We start from the raw sequence: 23,207 nt of genomic DNA on the forward strand, positions 1-23,207 counted from the left end.
ATGTGTTGAGTGATGAAAACTGTGCAGAAATTGTATTCCCAGAATATCAAGCTCGACGAGCATTAGCTTTATATAATTTGGCCACCATGATGTGATGAAACTATAGTCTAAATACACAACGAACCATTTTTTCCACGTCTGCAAGCAATATGCATTCCAGTCAGATAGCATCCTTCAACTTTCTGCTATCTCTCTTCTGCCAAGATTTGACATATTGTTCTTACTTGGAATAAACAAAATAAATAAAATAAGTAACGTGGCAAGTAAATCGGAAGAACAGATTCCCAGTTAGCAAAAGAAATGGGAGACAATATGTCATATCTGTTTCTACTTTCTTCTCTAATTTGCTTACAAGTTACAACCACTAGTGAAATTCTACTACAAACACATATTCACTAGGATAAGAAGCTAATGGTAGCTAATGGTTCAAAATGCAGAAGATAAGAAGCTAATTCTGATGTCAATTGATGTTAGATAAATAACACGTGATTTAATTTATTAGCATTCACTGTGTTGATCTCAGGTGCTGAAAATTCTAGCAAAGGGAATGTGAAAGGAATCAACGTGTAAAATATGGCAATTTGACCCAAAAAAATATTCATGTGATAAATCTGATATGTTATTCCCTATTTACCTAGTCTGAGGTGAACCAATGACTATGAACGAATATCTCATCTTAGTAGTTGGTCCGGCAAGATTACATGTAAATTTCCACCATGAGAAATTAAAAACTAGCAAATAATAAGCTCTTGAATATTGAATGGAGAGTGTTGATCTGATGAGGAATATATCATCATGCATGTTTGTTCCCCTGCTCTAGGAGGCTATTGAATTCCTCTATAAATTGGAGAAGTCAGAAGACATCACACCATTCTTATAAAACATAAGTACAAAATTTAAAAAAGAAAATTCATGATGTTGACACATTGCCATGAATTGTGCAAGCCAGTTTCCATCATGATTCTAGTTAACTTGACTCTAGCTTTTGTCAATTTACTTCTGAAGAAGGTTCTTAATGAAGGAATGGACTACATGTGCATTATAACATATCGACAGGCAATTTCATTTATCTTCATGGCACCTATTGCTTGCATCTATGAAAGGTAAGAATCAATTTCATTTATTATAACACTGTTTGATCTATATAGCCAACCATACTTAGAGGAGAAAAAAAATCAACATATGCCTTTGGTTAATATTCTTGCCCTCGTTTTGTTATCATGTATATAAGTCCTTTGGTGACACAAATTTTCTTCTAGGACTTTCAAAATTTTACAAATGACAGGACAAACCACTTTCTACTTTTTACAGGAAATACAAACTGGAGGTTCACATAATATCTCTCCTTTTCCTCAGTGCTCTTCTCGGGTAAGTAATATTGTAACCAATACGCTTCTGATTTTGTACTGATGTTGTTTATAATTTTAATATAATAATTAGTGGTCAGTGGCTAGCAAAGACAGAATATCACAGTTTATGATTTTAATATTTTATTGATGCTTTTCAGAGTAACAATTCCTCAATACTTATTTCTTCTTGGACTTAAATATACGTCTGCCACATTCTCATGTGCGTTCCTCAACATGGTGCCTGTATTTACGTTCATTATGGCAGTGCCATTTGGGTAAGTTAAACAAAAGGATATTAAATTGATTGTGGAATACAAGAACAATAATTTTTATCCTTTGGGTTGAAATTTTACTAGGATAGAGAAGGTGAACGTGCAAAGCAAGAGTGGTAAAGCCAAAGTCATGGGAACTTTTGTGTGCATTGGTGGAGCTTTGTTATTGGTCCTTTATAAAGGAGTGCCCCTTATCAACCCACAATCTCAACACATAGCAAACAAAATTACAAGCACACCTCCAACTGCCAAGTTAGAGAAATGGATTATAGGTTCCATACTTCTGACACTAGGTTGCCTCCTGTGGTCTTCTTGGTTCATTATACAAGCAAAGATTAGCAAAAAATACCCATGTCAATACTCTAGCACAGCTATTTTGTCACTTTTTGCTGCCATTCAATCAGCAATATTAAGTTTGGTCTTCAAGAGAAATAATGCTTCGTGGATTCTCAAAGGAAAGCTTGAAATAATTAGTGTTGCATATGCTGTAAGTATATTATACATCATTTTAAATTATTTTGAAATAGTCTGTTTCTTTGCAAATTCTGAGTTCAAATCTAAATATCAATTTGCATTTCAAGTAGAAGATTAAAAAAGCTTGAGTACCTGTTCAAGCCTTAACATTCAAATTTGTTGTTTATGTGAGCCTAGGGATTGATAGGGTCCGGCTTGTGCTATGTGGCAATGTCATGGTGTGTCAAACAAAGGGGTCCACTTTTTACTGCAGCTTTTACCCCCCTTATGCAGATATTTGTGGCCATGCTTGATTTCTCTGTACTAAAGGAGGAAATTTACTTGGGAAGGTTGGTTTCTTTAATGACTTTCTAGATTCCACCATTTCTACTTTCCACCGCATCTAATGTATCTCCATCTGCAATGAGCAGTGTTGCAGGATCTACCTTGGTTATTGCTGGCATGTATATTCTTCTGTGGGGAAAAAGCAAAGAGGAAGAAGGGCAACATGTTCTGAAGGATACACAAACAAATCAGGATGTAGAATGTCAATAGCAGTGCCACCAATGGTAATGAATAACTTTGATCCAAATGTGTCCTCTAAACTTTGTGGGATACAAATTCTCTAAATAACAAAAAAGTAAAATGCTGTTATAGGAACCAAAAGCAGTTAAGTTTAAGACTTCTATTCAAAACAGAAGATCAAAAAGTTTAGCTCGAGGATAAATATTTTGTCAATTATCCAAAAAGTAAAAATCAACCACTGCATGCTTAATCTTGAAGTTTTATCTTAACTATATGGATTTGTACACGTGAAGCACAAGAGTTCCAACTTCATATGGCGAGATGGAACAGCATCTACTCATCAAAATCTGGAATATTAAAGTAAAGAAGTTACATTCACACCCTCTTAAATAAAGGGGAAAAAAGAATCTGTTTCACAGAATAACGGTGAAACTGAGAAGAAAAGAATTTCACTTTCAATCAATCACCATCACATAATCTAGAAAAAAAATTAATAAGCAAAAAACCTGGTTGTCGCTACCTTGTACGAACGAAATATCAACAAGCAAAAAATCTGAACCTGGAATATCAAGTTCATTTCGGACAACAAGAATACTTAATACAATTTGCTGCAATCACTACATCCAATTCCAATAATATCAATTTGATTAAACTCACGTAATACTGGTCACTTAACGAATGATACAAATACTGAAATATATTACATAAAAAGAAGCGATACATCTAACTCGGGTGTGCAATTTTTTCCCACTCATTAACTGATAGTTACAGTTCAAAAATTATGGTGGGAGAATGATGCCTCAATTTTAAAGCAGGAAAAATCTCTGAACTCCAAAAACACTTGTAAAGGACTTAATGTGAAGTGAAGACATTTTGCTATAAACCCATAAACCAAAAGGATTTCTGATTCTTAAATAAGATTGAGCTCTAGATTATTTGCGATAATTCTTCCAAAAATTAAATTGCTACAAACTTTTAACACCATCTATTCAAAAGATAAGCAAGTCATCTTCCATTGATACATCCAGCGATCTTTCCTGATTGTCTTCGTGACAGCTAAGTTTCATTTGATAGACAACAAAATTTAGCATAAAATAAGTTTCCTCTGAATCAGGATGTGTTTTATCATGAGCAATAAAACTATGAAGGACTCCAGATATTTCAACAAAACTAAACCCAGGCGATTTTTTAACCCCTCTTCTCTCCATAGCTTCTCTCATGCTTCTTGCATCATCCCAGCATTTGCCAACCACATACATATTTGATAAGCCAAAATATCTACCATCATGATTTGGTTCTAGCTCAATAAGCTTCCTGCCGACTATTTCTGCAAGAGCTAAATTTCTATGGTTAATACACCCACTAAGAAGGGCACCTAACATGGAAGCTGTTGGTTCTGTGGGCATTTGACAAATAAATTGGTATGCAGTGGTTAACTGACCTGCACGTGCCAACGCATCTACCATGCAAGCATAGTGCTCACTTGTAGGTGTCATGCACTCATGCCACATTTACTAAGACTCTCAAAGAATACCATGCTTCTTCTTTAACTATCCCTCCATGGCCATAGGCAGCCAACAAGCACAAGTATGTGACCTCATCAGGACAGATACCAACTATTTGCATTTCCTTAAACAATTTAAGGGATTCTTCAACCAATCCATGTGTTGCAAGACCTCCAATCACTGCATTCCAAATCAACACATCAGTTTGACTCTTAGAGACACAGTGGAATATAAGCAAAGCCTCCTCTATTGCCCCACATTTGGCATACATATCCACAAGAGAAGTCTGCAAGACCAATGTCAGTGGCCACCCATTGTCAACTATGTACTTGTGTATCATTCTCCCCTTTTCTAAAGCACCCAGGTGTGCACAGGCACACGAGACACTCACCGTGGTTACTTCATTGGCTTTGGGCCCAACAGCCTGCATCTTTTCAAAGACAGCCATGGCTTCCCTGTATTCCCCAGCCTTAACATAACCATCAAGCAAAGAGCTCCATGACCGGACATCCTTCTCTAACATGGACTCAAAAACTTTCTGAGCCATAACCATATTTCTCCACACTTAGCATAGCCATCCAACATGGAATTCCATGAAACCACATTTTTTTGCTGTATACTATCAAATAACTTTTGAGCCCACTTAATTTTCCCGCAAGCAGCATACATGTGAATCAAAGAATTCTGGATAATGCCCAGTTTTTATAATGTGGGCATGCACAGATACACCAGTTTCCTGGTTTAAAAGGCGCGCTGATGCCTTCACAAGAAATGGGTATGTAAGATAATCTGGTGCAACCCCAGGCGCAGCATCTTGAGAAAAATGGATACGGATTGGATTTGATTTGATTTTTGCTATTTGAGTATCCTCTTATGATTGTATTCCAGCTAAAAATTGCAGGACTGGAAAGCTGGGAGAATACCCTGTAGGAATAATTAATGTCGCCCAAATTTGGCAGAGCAGAAAAACAAAGAATTTTGGATATAAATGGGTTATCTTGAGATAAGCCAAAGGAGATCACAACAGCATGAAGTTGCTTCAGTTCAAGCATTGATTTGCATTCATCAAGGAAGCTGAGTAGATTATGGTTTATATTTGTAATTTTACACGACAATGACACACCAAGCATTTAGAAATATATGTTGTAACACCTGCAGGTTTAATGCTTCAAGTGTTATGTATCATCCAAGCAAGGGTGAGCCCAGGCAACACTGTTAAGAGACATAGAATACAATGGTCAGGGATCAATAGGTCCTCTAGCTCTGAATTGAATTTACAAAGTGGGTCATTAATGAAATAGAGCCAGCAACGTAAATGGGAAATCAAATTAAGACATAATGGAAGCCCTCAGGCCTAAGCAAAATTAAACAAAAAGGTGAAATAGATTATTTGAACAAATGAAGAATTAAGGGAACCTGACTTCTTTTATTGTTCATTTTAATAAAGTTGTTAAATTCACAAAACCTTCCAACAGCCCACAATTTCATATCACTTTCAATTGGCAAAAATGCAGCAAAATAAGATTTTAGTATTGATGCATCAAGACCCAAAAATAAAAACTTAAAACCAGGGTCAATCAAAATATCTCTAATAAATTTGAACTGAATCAAACTACCCAGCATGACCCATGGATTATGAGAATGCATGGTTACTCTCATAAAGGTTTAATTCCCAATTAATCACAGGAAAAAGTTCAAATCCCAGCCCAAAATTTGAAGAATAAGCCGATCTCATATTTCTTAACTTCAAAGCCCTTCCACCAATAATTTAGTCACCACTAAAAAATAGGTTCTCACAGCATGATTGAGACTGAGCCATCACAATCAAGATTAGGAACCAAGAATTAAACAGGAAAACAAGGATTACACACTATTTAGACATTTAATCAAACACAAATATACAATAATATGCTTCAAGTCTTCAACCTCGAATCACAGTGCAAGATAATAAAAAGTGACTTTCTGTAATTGAAACCCAGTCACATAAATTCTTTTACTGATTCAAATCTCTTGACTAAACAGAGGGATTATATCAAATTCAACAAGTATAATTCAAAATCAAATATTTAGGCAAAAAAATAAAATTTTAAGGCCTTCTTTTGTTTTGTTAGAAAACTCAACTTAAGAACATAGCATTAGTATTCCCCTCTGTAGCTTGTTATGTTATATTCTGTGAGAGTTGAAAAGGTTCAGCATAGCAGTGCATAATATGAATTCACTCAAGCAGTCCAATTTGTACAAATGATTTATTCAAGTAGTTGTTCGTGCAATAAAGTTTCATTCAGTCATTTTATTAAGCAGTTTGCAAACAGTAACCCTGTCTGTGATTCCAGAAAATAGCTCTAACAGCTTTGAAACCAAGTTAGTTCAAACATAAAAGCAACAAAAAATAATTATAATATAAAATGAAGCATACAATACAACAACAACATCAAAGTAGACAAAGACGCAAAACCAACAATATAGTTAAGCCCAAGTGATTCATACCCGCAAAAAGAGACGTGTTGATGTTTGTGGAGCTTTCCTTGCACGCAACATGCCACGGTAATTTCCACTTGCGTAAGCGTTCTTTTCGCCTTTGTATTATATCTTAATCTTATTTGCTGCACTTCACTTGTTTCGATGTTGCAATGCAATTTCATGCATTCCTTTCCTCACGTAGGATACGTTCGTTTGACGAGAAATAAAACGGAAAAGAAGAATAAATGAAAATAAAATGAGGTGAAATTCTTATTTTTATATTTTATTTTAATTCAAAACTTTTATCTTAATTAAATTTTTTTTCTTTTCACTCAAATGTTTACTTCTTCCTTTTGGGTGAACTAACACTTTGATACTCAAAAATGTAATTCTTTGTTACTTACAGTAAAAATAGACAATAGGAGTGTAAGTGATCTAAATTAATAATTTGTTAATGGAACTTGAACTACATTGTTTAAAGTTTCAACTAATAATTGCTATCATTTTAAAAATATATATTAAATTATATTACAACTCACAATTATTAGATTGAGTTATTCTCTAAAACCAAAATTAAATTGTTGTATGTTGTAAGTGAATAAAAGTGAGAGTTTGAGATTTTCTTTACTCAATCTGTCACATAACACATAAAACTAGATAACTAGTATTTTTTGTTATATATTTATTATGTGGTCAAAATTGAGTTGGAATTAATAGGATTAGGAGAACTCGTTATCCAACTTAAATTTAATTGGGTAAACTAAACACAATATTACCTAACAACATAACTTATAAAAATGTAATTAGATTGAATAAGTTGAATTAGATTGCGGATTGAATGTAGTCAACTTATATTTCTAATTGACAATATATATATATATATATATATATATATATATATATATATATATTATCAATTATAAGGATAAAAAATATATTGTAATTGATAATATATTATCTAAAGTGTTTAAAAAATGAAAAATAAAATAAGCACATATTGTAAAGATTAAAAGAAAAAATAAAATTATAAGAATGAAAATAAAAAATAATAAATTATAAAGACAAAAAATATATTTAAGTCTATAAAAATTATCTTAAAAAAATAATATCAAGAATCAAAATAATTTTTTATCTTTTTTTTCTTATGATGCTATTTAATTTTTGTTTAAGAGTATATCAAATGTTAACTTAGAAGGAATGCAAATAAGCAAAATAATACTCCTTCAGCATATATAAATCTGACCTTGTATAAAAAAACATTTAAAAAATATAATAAATATTTTAAAAAAATTAAAAAGTAAAAAATTAGGAATTAACATTTTAAAAAATACTAACCTCTAATAAAAATGTTGAAAACTTCTTATTTTTTATCAAACAATCAAATCAAAGAAATTATTCAGCTAAAAAAATTACAACCTACTTAAAATGTTTTATAAAAAAGAAAATAAATATTAAATATTATTTCAAGTAGTAATGTTAACTAAAATTAATTTGTCATATATAGGCACAGTCACTGTCGTAATTGAACGAGACTAACATAAGAATTAAATCAACTAATGTGTTAAACGTAAAAAAAGAATTTTAAGTATTATTCTTCCTCTAAAAATTTTCCGCTTAAATCTTTTATTTAGGGAAAAAAATGAAGATTTACTCGAAATTTCAAAATAAACGCATCTTAAGAATATTATCTCAAAGTAAATTATATAAAACAATGCATTTTCCCCCAAGTTTTGAGTAATTCGGAATCCGCAACTGGAGCCGTTGATCTTATGTGTGATGGACGGTTGCATTAAATCGGAGCGTGGAAACTTGTGAACCCAACAGAGGCTCCGTATTTCTCCGTCGACCTTTTTTATTTGATTTTGATTTTGATTTTCGTTGCCCTTTCCTCGATTTTGCTCTTTCTCTCCAACGTCACCACACCCTTCCCTATTTCTTTCTTTATTTATTTTACAATAACATATAATAATAATTGTTACACTATGATATATAATATAATCATATTTACATATATATTCTCTTGGATTGATTCGATCCTCTAATCTATCTCCGCTATTCCTCATTCTCCTTCTTAAAATTCATCTTCAATTCAATTCTCTCTCTCTGTCTCTGTCACCGTTCCTCATTCGCATGGAGAACGACACCGCCGCCGCCGCTAACAATAACACCACCGCCACCGCCGCCGCGAAAGCAGGTTCCGGAGGAGTGAAATCGAACAACCATAACCTAGAAGAGGAGCATTCCAATTTGAATGGCGAGGAGCAGATGGCAGAACAAGTGGAGGCAGAAGAAGAAGAAGAAGAAGAAGAAGATCGACAAGCCGATGAAGGCGAAGGAGAAGAAACTGGATCTGCTGCGCCCAACCCGCGCCAACCTTCCAGAACCCCTTTCACTAATCTCAGCCAGGTCGATGCTGACCTCGCTCTCGCTCGAACCCTTCAGGAGCAGGTTCCCCATCTTCTTCTCATTCCTTTGTTTTAATTATATTCTATGCACGTGGTTCCATATGGAAACCCAAATTAAGTGAACTAGCTTAAGCTTTTCCAATCCAATTTCGACAGTGATTTGATTTGTGAATTTCGAGTAATCGAAATTGTTTTCTGTATCGGAATGCTTCAAACTGCTTAAACCCTATATTTATGCATGTAATGATAGCTGCCCAAGGACATGCAGACTCCAGGCGTTGATTGATATCTCTGATGAGACATTTTGCTTTACTGAATTTGTGTTAAGGTATAATGTCTACACGTCATGAAGCTGTGTTGGATCAGTTTTGCTGTGTGAAACTTATGATTCTCTCCCAAACTGTTTCCTCTTAAAAGAAGGATAATCAAAGCCGAACTTCACACCAGGAACTAATTATTCCCGTTGATTCTATACATCAGTGCCATCATGTGTTGGATCAGTTTTGCGGCTGACCAAGATTTTATACCCTTGATGTTGATAACACCTAGATATCTATGGAGAGAGAGAGAGAGAGAGAGAGAGGGAGAGGGAGGGAGAGAGAGAGCGTTGAATATAACGAATGAATGTTGTTGTATAATGAGATTTACTAATTTGTTTTCATTAGGCTCGTTGCCTCCCCATGTGTGTATTTACAATTATATACTTATACTAAGTATAAATACAAATGTTGATTTTTTTTTTATTTTTTTATTTTCATATTCCTCTTATTTATATTGTGTCATTTAACTATTGAACAGGAAAGGGCATATATGATGCTGAGAATGAATAATGATGGAAGTGATTATGGAAGTTGGGAAGGTGGAAGCTATTTGCATGATGATGGGGATGATTTTGATGATCTACATGATGGCACTGATGTGGATGAGGATGAGGATGAGGATGATGATGAAGATGATGAAAATGAGGAGTATGAGGATGAAGATGCATTTGATGCCCATGCTCATGCTAGTGCTGGAGAACATGATAATCCCAGTATTGAATTTGACCCAGATCTATTTTCAAGTGATGAAGCATATGCAAGAGCATTACAAGAAGCCGAAGAGAGGGAAATGGCAGTTAGACTGTTGGCTCTTGCTGGGATAAATGATCGTAAGTTTTCTTGGCTATGACTGTAACTTGATGGATTTTTATTTAATTCTTTTTTATAATCATCCACTTAGAACCACTAATTTCATTTTCAATTTCAGGGGAGGAAGAGGACATAGAGGAGCATGGTGCTAATTCTCAGGTAAACGTCTCTATTTTATGTGTATCTAACTGTCTGTATATGTGCACTCACACACACCCATGAATGTTTTACCAAACATTCAAAAGGTGTGAAATCTCAGTACTGTATAATTTGGGGTATATCTTATGGTTCCTTGGAAAATAATACCCGTGGATGGATGTTTGCTTTAGTTATGGACATAGTTTGATCCTATTTTGAAAATTAATTTAACTCAGCGTAGACCTTTTCTTTTGGGTATTTTGGAGATTTTGTTGGTCTATCCTGCTACTGCATCATTTTTAGGGTAGACTTGAAAAAAAACGTCTACCCCAAAAAAGCTCTACATTTTTAGCAGAACAGAGGGTGGGAAAAAAGAATGAGTTGCTGTGACTTAGAAGCCTTGCCCAATGGTAAGGCTGTTGCCTTGGGTGTGGGGTTAGGCTGCAAATATCTACCCACCTTAGACCTCTTCAGGAGCCTCATGCATTGGGCAGCCCTTTGTTGTATTATTTGAACTCCCAATATTTAAATTTAGGTAAAAACAATTTTATGTTATCTTTTTTCTGTTTTTCTTTGAAATTAAAGGTTTGCTCTTTAGGGCAAATCTTTTTGCACCAGAAACAAATAGGGATGAAAACAAATCTATTGGATGATAGGCTTATGGTGGGAGCCATTTATTTATCCAATGGTTTATCGTTGTGGCATAGCAGTTTTGGGGAGCAATCACTACAGTGAAGAAATCCGCAAAATCGAAAACCCCCTGTTTAATTTGTAAAGGAATTTGTCTCTCTATACAGGATAGTGGTTGCTATTACAGTCCAGTGATGCTGTGATGGTCAAGACTCTATCTAAAATGCTCTGATATTTTCAGATAGTGGCTGCTATGTTGACAACTTGTTAAAGTTCTGTGTCAATAGCATTAACATGTTTTAAATGGCAATAACTTTGTTAACAAAAAATCCCATGCATTATATGGGTCAAAACCTTGGAGATAAAAGATTAATCTCATTTCTTTGAGAATAAAGAGAAATTATTAGAAAATATATATAAAAAAGTAAATGAAAGTTTAAGGCTATAATTATATCATTGGACCAACAATTGGCTCAATTTCTTTCATTTTAACTCAAAATTGCTTATTCTGATTTAGCTTCTTCATCTTGTTTATTAACGCACAGAATCAGTTAGGCTGGATTGATTTGTTATTATTTTTTGGACTGTAGATTTTGATTGTGTTTCTCATGTAATGTTGTTTTAATTCTGTAAATGCTTCTTGTTGTTCATCTGATTTTGTAGGATGCTTGGGAGGATGTTGATCCAGATGAACTTTCATACGAGGTAACTTTGATCTATGTACCAAAGTTTCTGCGATGCTGTCCATCCTCCCTGTCTCCTTGTGTCTCATGTATAAGAGTAAATGTCAATTATTTCAGGAATTACTGGCATTGAGTGAAGTAGTTGGAACTGAGAGCAGAGGTCTTTCAACTGATACTATTGCCTGTTTACCTTCAGTCAACTACAAGACTGGGAGTGATCAACATGGAAGCCATGATTCGTATGTGCAGATTGTTACTTCTAACCTTAACTGTGTCCATGATATACCATAGTGCCTGATTGCTGTGGTCCTGTGTCAGGTGTGTCATTTGCCGGGTGGACTATGAGGATGGTGAGTCCTTGACAGTTCTTTCCTGCAAACATCTGTACCATCCTGAGTGCATTAACAATTGGTTGAAAATAAACAAGGTATGGTTCTGCCTTATCGTTTACATTTGGTAGCATAGATATGGTCAATGCACATATTTTCATGTAGTTAATAGTTTCCAATTTCCAGGTGGTAGTTGTAGTTTACGGTTCCATTAGGTCCTTAATACATGCACCTGTATGCAGCTGGTTGGATAATGCTTTTGTGCCCTAATCCCAAGACAGTTATAGGGCATATAGATATTCTTTTGTGATTGTTAGTCTTGTTCTGCTTGTGAGGTGCTTTAGATACCTTGAATTGAACTTGGATCTGTTTATTTTTTTAATCCTGATTTTTCTATTGAATATTTTTAACAGCTGTAAATCAACAGCCCTCTTTGATTTTATTCCCATGTTTCATGCCTCTTTATCTTCTAAACTTTTATAGCTGTTTCTTTTATAGCTGTTTCATGCCTCTTTTGAGTTTTTAATAAGAAACTGGTGTGGAGTTTGAAACATTTTCACTGCCGCTAGTAGATATTGATGCCATCCATTATATATTGTTTCTGCACTTGGCAATTAAAGGCTAGACTAAACTACACTTTGACTTGAATCATTACGGTTTGGGAGGAAGCTTTAGCCTTAAAGAAATAATTGATCACAAGTTAAACTGTGAGAAGGATGTGAAATGAGAAATTGAAGAAAAATGGTTTACAATTACAATAATTATAATAAATTTTGAAGGATCTTTGGTCAAAAAATGGGCATTTAGAGTGATTGAAAAGCGATAGAAATCAATGATACCATTTTAATAGAGTGATTGCAGCTCAATTTGTTGGGTTCAATGATTTTTTTTTATCACCAAGACGCTCCTTCTTGAAAAATTGCTTTAGGCTTGAAATACGAGTCACAGGCCAGTTTACCCTATAAAAAAAGACAAATCAGTTTGTGAGACCACTTGAGTTGGTAAAGTTGAAGCATGAACATGAATAATGATTGGTCCACGTTATTGTACAGAACACATCTTTTATACTGAGCCCTTTTATAATGATGATTGTTCAAGTTTCATTTACAAAATCTAATAGTAATGTATCAACAACTCATAAATTTCCTCATCATTTTGATCAAATTAGATTGGTGTAACCGTTGGCTTTTTGTCTGCAGGTTTGCCCAGTTTGTAGTACTGAGGTATCTGCTTCTGGGAGCAACTTGTAGGAGGACTTAATAGATGTTCTTCACTTCAAATTGAAGAAAATTTGTGCCAAGTTGGGGGCTAATATCCCTTATTTTAATAGCATTTCCATATTAGGGAGATAGTCTGTGCTATGTCTCCAGCTCCTTCATTTTAAATGTAACATGTGACTTTTGGAACCAGCTCTCTACATTGTCTTTATTCTAATGGAAAATGAATGGCATTTAAGTGGCCAGTTCTTTTACAGGGTCCGAGGGGATAACTGTTGTGATGGTTATTGTGGCTGTTTTTTTCCTAAATTATCGTCTAACTTCTGAGCATGCTAACATGAGGGGATTTTGAACAGTAGTACTTATAAGCCACCATGTCTTTTGCAGTGAAGTTAAAAGGTGGGGAGGGGTGGAAATGACTATTGGATCGTCAAATGGGCTCGAATTTAAAAATAAATTAATTAATAGAAACGGAGAAAAAGAACGGGACAAATGCATTTTGGGTGTGATTTTGATATATAATGTTGAACATTTGTAATTAAAATTGATTGAGTGTATAATTTAAAGTGAGTTTTATTGATGAAAGAAAAAACAAATTTTAATGCATTTTCAATAGTTTGGATTTGAAATGACAAGCTGAAGGGAAAGAAAGAGCAGAAACAGAAATTGATAAAAACAAGTGAGATGATAAAAATTGATAAAATGACATATATTCCACGTTACATTTATATTTTGTCATATATTAGCAGCCCTAAATGTCATTAAAAAACAAAAACTTGATATCATTTTTGGGATATTATATTTTGCAATTACTTTTTATACATTAAGTTTTAATAGTTTTAATTTGTTGTTTTAAGCTTTTAAAGTGTCTATTTTGATAATTTCTTTCCATTTGCGACTCTCTCTCCTCACCTCCTTGACCACCATCCTATAATCACAGCACACAGCAGATTCGGGTCTCTCTCCAATGTGACCCTTTGAGGTGTAAGGTTTATAGATAGATTCATTTTCCCTCGTCCGCACCACACAAAATTCCCTCCAAAACTCCGACCTTTTGGCTTACTCAACGCTTCGTCTCAAGTCCACCATGCTTTCTCTGTCTCTAATCCATCCCCACAATAATAATAATAAATTAAATTAAAATATGATTTCAAACCTTTTTCCCTTTCTTTCTCTCTTCCCTCACTACTCACTTGGATTTCCGTCTAAGAAATATTTTTGGTTGAGTTTGGTAATTTAATTCTCCAAATGACTTCCCTTTTTATTCTTTTTTTGGTTTAGAGAGGTGCAGATCGTGACGCCAAGAAGGGTAGACGGAAGCACAGATCTCATTATACTAGCGTTTTTTAACATATAGAAAAAAAACAACCATTGCAAAACATAATAGATCAAATATAAAAAAAATAATATATTTCATTTCTTTATTTCCTTCTCCATTCAAACAATACAAGTGAAAATTGTTTTTTTTTTCTTTATTTTTCTTGTCTTCATTTCTTTTCCTTCTTGTATTCTCTCATGGATCCACATGAAGCATAACCACCAACTTGACAAGTATGTATCTTGAAAAATTCCAGAGCTCAAGTTCTCTTTGTAGGCAAAAACTATCAGTAATAGATGTGTTTTTTTCTGTACATTTGTTTCTTTGCCAATTCCATCAATTTGATATGCAACATCTGGGAAAAAAAAACTTTCCAATACTGGAAGTTACATGATGGGGTTCACAAAACCTTTTGAGTATTTCTTTGTGGGGCCCACGAAACCTTTTTGAGTCTTTCTTTCTTCCACTGAAAACTTCTGGAGAGGAACTGGACTCCCTACCTCATTTAGCAGTCACTTCCATCAGTTCACCGACAATGTGTAGGAAGTTTTCCCTCTTCCACTAAAACTTGTATACCTGAGGATGCTCTGTGATCCTTGGAAAATTTATCAATTGGATTACAATGGAGTAATTTTTATCATGGGATTCTGGGAAAAATCCTGAATAAACCACCTCCTTAAAAATTTCAAATGCATATCTGAAAGAAAAGCACTTGGAAATGCAATATAAATGAACGAGTACGGTTTCATATCTTTCTGTTCCATCTGACGTAAATAATGGAGTGCTGCAGTTGGCCTACAGCATTTGCAAAGACCATAAATAAGTGCCATGAAAGCAATTCAATTTGGAGAACAACCTTTTCTTTCCATCTCATTCCAAACCAAGAGTGCATCATCAGGCCTTTCTGCTCTGCACAACCCTTCCACCAAAGTTGAATAAGAAATGACATTGGGCTCCCTGTCTTCTCCAGACATTCTGGAAAGAAGTGCCATAATCTTATCTACAAATCCATTTTTGCACCAACTATCTATAAGCAGATTGTAAGTCACAGCTGAGGGAGAGAGACCCTTCAGAACAATCTCGTCCAGCAAATTTTCGGCTTCTCTGACTTTGTTGGCCTTGCAGAGCCCTCTCATCAGGACGATGACCACGAGAACACAAATCCGTGAACAATTTCAACGCTCGATCCACTTCTTGAATCTTGATCAATCCCCTTATTGATGCAGAATAGGAAACTACATCAGGAAGGAAACCTTGTTGAACCATGCTGTCTAGAAAATTACACTTCTGGAACTTCTTCCAGCAACTTAACAATCACACTTCTGTCCGGAAAAGCCGATATCAACTTAGTAAAGATTCCAACATCCGGCACCACACCAAACTCCATCTCCGTAAGCAAGCTCAAAGCTCTATGAGCATCTTTGTTAAGCAGAGTCTTCCAATGAGAACATCAAACAAGGAAACGGTAGGAGTAAAACCAACCCGACACATTTTATCGAACAACTGAAGTGCCCTATCAACCCGACCCTCCTTGACAAACCCATGAATCAAAACACAAAAAGTCTTTTCATTTAGCCTCATCCCATGTCCCTCCATCCTCTCCACCAACTCAAAGGCCTTATCGACGTCACTCCATTTGGAAAACGACAATGCCAGCATGGAGCAAACATGTCCATCAACCCAACCCTTTTCCCTCATCAAACCTGCGAGCATTGTAATAAGCCTGCATGACAGGGGTGAGCGTGAACTTGTCAAACTCCCACCCAAACCCCTTCATCTCCTCCAACCTCGCCTCCATCAATTCAACCTCATCGAACTTGGATAAAGCCTCCAACACGCAGTTTCCAAAAAACTTCAAAAATTACTATAAAAAATTTATTTAAATAAAATCAAATAATTTTTTTAGCCAATAAAAAAATTTATAAATTAATTAAAATGTATTGTGTGGCATAATGTAAGCCTTCAAAATATAGTTGTATCATATTAATCAGATAAATTTGAATCCCAAGTCTAATATGCATATTTTGATATTTATTTTGGTGTTAAATAACCTATTTTAATTATATATATAAAAAAAACTTGAAATGATGTTACGAAATTATTGGTTATTCCGATGCGTATATGTGTGGCCAGAAATTAGCGAGAAAATATATTTGGGCAATGCAAGAGAAGCACAACACAAGTCATGACGAATTGATCATAACTCTTCCTTTCCTTTATCGTTTCATTTAGAAAACATGGACACCGTGACACTGTCACTCCTTTCTCTCCCTCCGGTTCCGGTCCGTACAGTGTCCGCGTCTGCATCAACCTCGTCCTCTGTCCCTCTCACTCACTCCTACTCCTGCTCGGCCAGGCAGAGGCTCTCCTCTCACAGAACAAGACTCAGTTTCCGGAATCATTCCTCTGCGGTTCCAAAACTTACGGTGACATGCGGTGCGGCTGTGACGGAGATCAACGAGACCCAATTCAAAGACACGGTGCTGAAGGCTAACCGTCCGGTTCTTGTTGAGTTCGTCGCTACTTGGTGCGGTCCTTGCCGTCTCATCTCTTCCGCCATGGAATCCCTCGCTAAGGTTTTCTTTTGCTTCCAACGACGCTTAACTTATTTATTGTTTGCAACTAGGTTAACATTTTAGGTATAAACTTCAATTTGTGAGCTTTTGACTGGTTAAAAGGGTAAATTAGAAATTTAGTCCCTATACTTAGACATAGTTCTGTGTTTCAATACTTCCATGAAAAAATTCCTCATTTTAGTCTCTATAACATTTATGAATTGGTCCCTGCTGCTGGCTGAATGTACTGTGGTGTTATATATTTCATGTTTTTTTTGGCAAACATCTCTCCTACATGACGATAGGGATCAACTTGACAAACATTTGCCAATCGAGCAAACATGTAACACTGATGATAACTTTAGCAAATCGTAGGAATCAATTTGTAAGCATTTTATAATAAAAAAATAAAATAAAAAATCCTTGTGTGGAGGTGAACTAGTTTTTGGGAATTTTTTGTTGTGGTACTAAATAATGATAGGAACCAGGAAGTCTGATACAAGGAGTAAAAATGTGAAATGAAAATACTCTATTCAACCAATAACACACCGAATGCAAATCCCCCTACTCTAGCCCGCTTCTTTTGAGAAGGCTGCTCCTTGTTAGAAAGAACTTGATTGTTAGAGATAAGAGATGTGGTTTCTAGTCTATCTATTTTTATATACAAGGAAAATGAAAAGTTGAAAAATCATTATATAATTATCCAACAATTGCAATTGAAAAAGAGGAATGCTTGCAATACACTCTCTCTATTATTAGTTATTGAAATTTATTGGAAATCACAAAATTGTTTGTTTCTCACTCTATCTAATGAACCCCACTCGTTATTTTGTAGTTTTCAATAAATTTTAATAGGGGAATGTGTATTGGAAAGAATATGTTAGAAATTGTGTTGCTAGTACTCCTTATAGAAAAATAATTCAAAAAATTGCCTTAGAAAAGAAAAAGAGAGGTTTGAGATGTTTTTTCCTCAAACTGGATTAATGATTGATTTCTAGGTTTTGCATCGAGGTTAACCAACACCTGATAGTAACAACGTATACAATGGTGAAATGGAGAAGAAAAAAGGGAAAATAGTTCTAGGCTTTTGAGAGGCCTAGTCTCTCCCACTAGTCCCTCCTAGCCTATATTCTCTCTAACTACACACTCTCCCCCTCTAACTTTCTGCCAGCTTGGCAGTTTGTTACACCATTTTTTTTTGTTTAATTCCATTCAGGTGCACCGCAACCCATTGTCTGGCCTTACACCTGCACTCTGCCGCACTCTTCTTTTGTAAACTTTGGTGATCTTGGGCCTTGGGCTTGTATCAAATAATAACTGTTTGATGATTGTTGAATGAATCCCAACATAATGCTGCTAATGGTCATTGGTGGAAGAGGTATGGCAATAAAAATGTAAAATAGAAGTCTTCTTGTTTTTATGAATTTAAGAAAGCTTTTGGTAATTGCTGACGAATGCAGTCACAGTAACATTAGAAGAATGACTTTGAGCAAACATCATTCTCTCTATAATTTGTCTCCATTTTGTTAAAACTCATATGAAGTTGGAGCCAATTGTATTAGTAGCTCTTTTAGCCCTTAATCTTTTTAGGCACATACTTGAAACTGACATTTGCAATTTTTTAATGCTTGCAAAAGTTTGAGACAATTAGTTTTGGTTGGATCATTCTGATTCATGATTCAAGGAGCAAAATTTTCACTGAATGTGAAACAAATAGTATGATTTTCCTGAAAACTATAGTCAAGTGTTCTTTAGGATCTTAATTTGTCTCCCGTGGACCCTGATTATTTTTTATAATAATAACTTGCAGGAATATGAAGACAGATTAACGGTTGTAAAGATTGATCATGATGCCAACCCGCAGCTAATTGAAGAGTATAAAGTTTATGGACTACCGACATTAATACTCTTCAAGAACGGGCAGGAAGTTCCAGAAAGCAGAAGGGAAGGTGCAATTACAAAATTGAAACTTAAAGAGTACGTGGATGCTTTATTGGAATCAATATCAGTTTCATAGTCATCATCATATTCATACATGTTTCAAAGTTCTGACCTGTGCTGGGAGACTTGCGATATAGGAGCATATCTGTTTGTTTCCATATCTTGTATGAAACAGTTTAACAGGTTTATACAGTTGTATAATCTATATAATATCTGAAGCTGCAAATACAGCATAATGTGGTGAAGGAAGGTTGTGCTAAAGGGTTTCTACTCGGGGCTGGGATTCAGTCATTCTAAATCCAAAAATAAAATTTGTTAGAGACAAATACGAAGAAAAATAAAATAAAAATTGAAAAAAGACAAGTATTTGGCTGGGTAATTGGATTCCAAAATGATGGCATCCTCTCAGTCAGGCTCGTGTTCAGTCCTTGCAGCGGAGTTTTGGGGAATTTGGCATGGATTACGTCTAGCTTGGAATCAGGATTGTTGTGTATTTTGATTTTGATTTTGATTCTAGCAATGCTATTAATTTTTGCTAACTGATGACTGTTGCAATATTCATCCTTGCTATAATTTGGCGAAGTCCATAGGGACCAAATCAATTGAACTAACATGTAGCAAGAAGTGAATCAAGTAGCTGATGCGTTGGCTAAATTTGGGATTAATCTTAATCATCATTCTCAGGTGTTTGATTGATGTAATTCCTTATTTTATTTTGAGTTTCTTAAGGGCCGAGTTAATCTTTTTATTATTTTCAAATTATTTATTAAATTAAAGTAAAATATCTTGAAAGTGACTTAATCTTTTTCTCTTTCAAATTTAATTTTTTTAATTTGTCAAACATATTTTTTATTTTTAAATTTGTTTCTCTTTAAATATAATTTTTTTAAAAAAAAACTTTACCTGCATTAATTATGTTGACATCTCTTATAATTTTAAACATTATATATATATAATTCTTAAATCTATTCTCACAAAAAAAAAGTTATAACTCGTGTTTTAGTTATTTGTTTTTTAAAATTTACCTAAATTAAATTTTGAATGATTGTCTTCATCTATAATTATTTTTACTTGCATCTTTTACTTTGAGAATTGGGTCATAAATATAAATTCAATGATTTTATTTTTAATGGTAACAATATCTAGCAATCGATTGGGTTATAGATTAGGTTTGTGAAATAACCTTATTTTTTTTATACCCTTAAATCTAACATCATACCCCTCTTAGCTATCACAATTACACGAATACGGGATAGAGTCTAATAAAATTTTCGTGAGTGAAAGCAATATCATTTTTTTAATCAATAATTCAACATTTCTTTTGATACATAGGGACTCAAGCTCTATTTTTTCTTTTCATTTTCAGTCCTTATATATATATATATACACACATATATATACAATATATATATATATACATATACATATATACATACACATATACATACACATATACATACAGTATAATGGGCATCCTTGATTCAACTCTGAGCAGTAGTTGGCTTGCGATCATTATCAACCTGTGGAACAATCTTTGACCAAAACCAATGTGACCTCCACACTAAATGCATTTCTTCAATGGGGATGTTCTTTGTCTCAGGCAACAACAGGGCAATGAAGAGGGTCATGATGAGCACAAATGCAGCAAAGAAGAAGAAAAGGCCAAACTTCAAGTGGCAAAGCATGGCTAGGAAAACTTGAGCAATAGCAAAAGTGAACAACATGTTTACGGCAACATTGGTGGCTTGACCTGCGGAACGAATCTCAAGAGAGCAAATCTCACTAGGCACCAACCATCCTAGTGGACCCCATGACCATGCAAATGCAGCAACAAATGCACATATAAAGAACAAAATAAGGTCGGCTTCTCCTGAAGAAAATGACCCTTCGCCACTCACCCCGAACTTCATAGCAATCATGACTCCAGTAGCAATCTACAAGCAATAATATATATATATATATATTATGATATATATTATGACCTTTAATTAGTCAATTAAGCTATGTAATGATTTGATTTAGCTTACAAAGTAGTACTAACTTGGGTAATGTTTATAAGAAACAAGCTGTATTATAATTTACATTATAGCTTATTTCTTATAAATAGGACAAGAGACAGTATTAATCATTAGCTGAGTTAATAAATTTTTTACCTGGCAAATAAACATTTGAACACCACCTTCAAGGAATAAAATTTTTCTTCCAACCTTGTCCACAGTGAAGATGGAAACCAAAGTGGCAACCACATTTACACCTCCGGTGATAACTGAAGACATAAGGGAAGCATCGTTGCCAAAGCCCAAAGTCTTGAAAAGGACAGGGGCATAAAACATGACAACATTAATGCCAGTAAGTTGTTGGAAAAATGGAATCAAGGTGCAAAAAATGAGTTGAGGCCTGTATTTTGCTTGTGTGAAGTTCTTCCATGGGTGCTCCACCTCTTTAGCTGACTCACTTGCATCAATAAGAGCTTGCAACTCCTCTTCAACATTGTCAATGCCGCGGATCTTTTGCAACATTTTCTTAGCTTCTTCCTTTTGGCCTCTTTCAATCAGGGAATTAGGTGTATCACCTAAGAAAAGAGCTCCAACACATAACATGACTGCAGGAATAGCTCCAGTACCCAAAGAAATTCTCCATCCATTTTCTAGTTTGGATGTTCCATAGTTGATAAGGTTTGCAGCTAAGATGCCAATTGTGATCATCATTTGGAAGCCCATATTAAGTGCACCTCTAATCTTTGCAGGAGCCATTTCGGACAAATATACTGGAACAGACTACATATTGAAAATAGTATATATGTATACGTACAACAATAATTAGAAACAACACAAAAAAAATTTAATCATAATATTAACACTAAAGCAAAACGCGAATAAAATTAGTATTTGAAGTAGTGGGTTGGAAAACACATGAGATCTTTGACTCGGGACCAAAAAAAAAAAGTCAGTGTTATTATCGCGATCTTACCTGATTACAATATCCTACACCGAAACCAAGCAAGAGACGGCCTATGATAAGCATTTCGATGTTGACGGCGAAACCGTTCAACAATGCGCCCACAAGGAAAAACAAACCTCCTAAAAACATGGAGGCCTTGCGTCCCATCATCCTTGTGGTGGAAGAAGCAAAGAAAGAAGCTACTAAAGCAGCAAGATACAGAGAAGAGGTAAATAGTGTAAGGAGCTCGTTGTCAAATTTGCAATATTGGCTTCTATGGCCGACATCATCTTGCATTTGTTTATAGACACCGGGAAAGAATTTGATGAGAAATGGTTCCATGGAAGTCACTCCTCCGGTTATTCCAAGATCATAACCGAAGAGTAAGCCTCCCATGGCTGCCACAAAGCATGTAACCAATACGAATGCAGTGACCTTCCCTTCAAATTGCTTTGCATTTCCCGAATCTACATAACCTCCTCCTGCCATTGTTTTAAGTTGTTGTAGTAATTATTACTACAAATCTCTCTGGGTTGAATACTAAGGTTGGATCGATGATCCTGCTTGATGATGTTATGTTATTGCAAATAGACAACTAGCTCCTTGTATTCATATCCCCTCTTCCTTCAAATTCTTGCTTTCTTTCCTTACTTCTGTGTTGTTTGAAAAAGAATTGTGATTTTATAGGGGGAGCGGAGCTGCTCTGCATCTTAGCCTCTCGTAAAACTAATGGTCATCACCAAAATTAGGGAGTCAAACAACTTTTTTACATGCGATAGAAATTGCAGATATCGTTTGTATTAGCTAGAAATTAGAGTCATATAAACAAATTTTACTATTATTAGATTAGAACCAGGTCAAATACTAACTTTAGAAAACTAACCCAATTACAAACTCCAGACGATGTTTTTATAATATTTTTTCCAGACAATTGTTTAAATTGATTGTAAAATAATCAATTGTATGTCTGAAAAAAAAGCCAAAAAAAACATATTATAGTAAAAAGAAAACAAATAATATCTCTTAAATTATGCGTGATTTCGGTCTTTTGAATTTTCCAAATCAATTAAGTCTCTTATTTAAAAATAAAAAAATAAATTTCGCCATTCTACCAATTTGTTTCTACCTAAAACTCTTGAATATTTTTTTTCTCATAAAAATACTCACAGATTAAATCAGTTATGTTTTTCTTTTTTTCATAAAAACATCACATTTCAAGATACAGTGAATAATGATGCATTTGGAATTAACGTCACCAAAGTTTTTTATTTGTTTTGTTTTTACTGGACGTCACCAAAGTTATGCGCTAACTAGTCAAGATACCGTGAACATAAATGGATGATGAGACATATGGGAC

The 23,207-nt window shown here is 34.6% G+C and overlaps 5 protein-coding genes across 5 annotated transcripts; 3 read left to right on the forward strand and 2 right to left on the reverse strand.

Moving 5' to 3' along the window:
- The first annotated feature begins 892 nt into the window (after positions 1-892).
- Positions 893-2,652, forward strand: LOC100806247 (WAT1-related protein At3g30340). Its single transcript, XM_003535716.4, has 6 exons — positions 893-1,103; positions 1,312-1,368; positions 1,508-1,624; positions 1,706-2,108; positions 2,273-2,424; positions 2,506-2,652. The coding sequence occupies exons 1-6, from the start codon at positions 913-915 to the stop codon at positions 2,627-2,629; spliced, it is 1,044 nt and encodes a 347-aa protein (XP_003535764.2). The 5' UTR covers positions 893-912; the 3' UTR covers positions 2,630-2,652.
- Positions 2,653-3,529: 877 nt separating this feature from the next.
- LOC100806778 (pentatricopeptide repeat-containing protein At5g08305) lies at positions 3,530-5,585 on the reverse strand. Its single transcript, XM_014763435.2, is given in 7 exon segments — positions 3,530-4,095; positions 4,098-4,132; positions 4,135-4,657; positions 4,660-4,795; positions 4,797-4,908; positions 4,911-4,950; positions 4,953-5,585. Coding segments are annotated over 7 exon segments (1,635 nt in total). The 5' UTR covers positions 5,235-5,585; the 3' UTR covers positions 3,530-3,588.
- Positions 5,586-8,410: 2,825 nt separating this feature from the next.
- On the forward strand, positions 8,411-13,350 carry LOC100306465 (E3 ubiquitin ligase BIG BROTHER-related). Its single transcript, XM_003536683.5, has 7 exons — positions 8,411-9,012; positions 9,768-10,119; positions 10,218-10,258; positions 11,531-11,572; positions 11,668-11,789; positions 11,869-11,977; positions 13,079-13,350. Exons 1-7 carry the CDS (start codon positions 8,695-8,697, stop codon positions 13,127-13,129), a joined length of 1,035 nt encoding a protein of 344 aa, XP_003536731.1. The 5' UTR covers positions 8,411-8,694; the 3' UTR covers positions 13,130-13,350.
- Positions 13,351-16,506: 3,156 nt separating this feature from the next.
- Positions 16,507-19,155, forward strand: LOC100500584 (uncharacterized). Its single transcript, NM_001249493.2, has 2 exons — positions 16,507-16,990; positions 18,780-19,155. Exons 1-2 carry the CDS (start codon positions 16,652-16,654, stop codon positions 18,984-18,986), a joined length of 546 nt encoding a protein of 181 aa, NP_001236422.1. The 5' UTR covers positions 16,507-16,651; the 3' UTR covers positions 18,987-19,155.
- A 1,035-nt stretch (positions 19,156-20,190) lies between these two features.
- On the reverse strand, positions 20,191-22,607 carry LOC100807308 (sugar transport protein 10). Its single transcript, XM_003535717.5, has 3 exons — positions 21,881-22,607; positions 21,064-21,687; positions 20,191-20,844 (listed from the first exon to the last, which is right to left on the reverse strand). The coding sequence occupies exons 1-3, from the start codon at positions 22,337-22,339 to the stop codon at positions 20,392-20,394; spliced, it is 1,536 nt and encodes a 511-aa protein (XP_003535765.1). The 5' UTR covers positions 22,340-22,607; the 3' UTR covers positions 20,191-20,391.
- Between the last annotated feature and the right edge of the window lie 600 nt (positions 22,608-23,207).

This window comes from Glycine max, chromosome 10, assembly GCF_000004515.6.
Source record: "Glycine max cultivar Williams 82 chromosome 10, Glycine_max_v4.0, whole genome shotgun sequence".
NCBI classification, from domain to species: domain Eukaryota; kingdom Viridiplantae; phylum Streptophyta; class Magnoliopsida; order Fabales; family Fabaceae; genus Glycine; species Glycine max.

Bases quoted from the DNA above. Each gene is read 5' to 3' on its own strand.
- LOC100806247 (XM_003535716.4), top strand. From the start codon at position 913: ATGATGTTGACACATTGCCATGAATTGTGCAAGCCAGTTTCCATCATG. The intron at 1,104-1,311 runs GTAAGAATCAAT...TACTTTTTACAG, and splicing joins ATTGCTTGCATCTATGAAAG to GAAATACAAACTGGAGGTTC. The intron at 2,109-2,272 runs GTAAGTATATTA...ATGTGAGCCTAG, and splicing joins TAATTAGTGTTGCATATGCT to GGATTGATAGGGTCCGGCTT.
- LOC100306465 (XM_003536683.5), top strand. From the start codon at position 8,695: ATGGAGAACGACACCGCCGCCGCCGCTAACAATAACACCACCGCCACC. The intron at 11,790-11,868 runs GTATGTGCAGAT...GTCCTGTGTCAG, and splicing joins CAACATGGAAGCCATGATTC to GTGTGTCATTTGCCGGGTGG. The intron at 11,978-13,078 runs GTATGGTTCTGC...TTTTGTCTGCAG, and splicing joins ATTGGTTGAAAATAAACAAG to GTTTGCCCAGTTTGTAGTAC.
- LOC100500584 (NM_001249493.2), top strand. From the start codon at position 16,652: ATGGACACCGTGACACTGTCACTCCTTTCTCTCCCTCCGGTTCCGGTC. The intron at 16,991-18,779 runs GTTTTCTTTTGC...AATAACTTGCAG, and splicing joins CCATGGAATCCCTCGCTAAG to GAATATGAAGACAGATTAAC.
- LOC100807308 (XM_003535717.5), bottom strand. From the start codon at position 22,339: ATGGCAGGAGGAGGTTATGTAGATTCGGGAAATGCAAAGCAATTTGAA. The intron at 21,688-21,880 runs GTAAGATCGCGA...TTCAATATGTAG, and splicing joins GTGTAGGATATTGTAATCAG to TCTGTTCCAGTATATTTGTC. The intron at 20,845-21,063 runs GTAAAAAATTTA...TATTGCTTGTAG, and splicing joins TTCAAATGTTTATTTGCCAG to ATTGCTACTGGAGTCATGAT.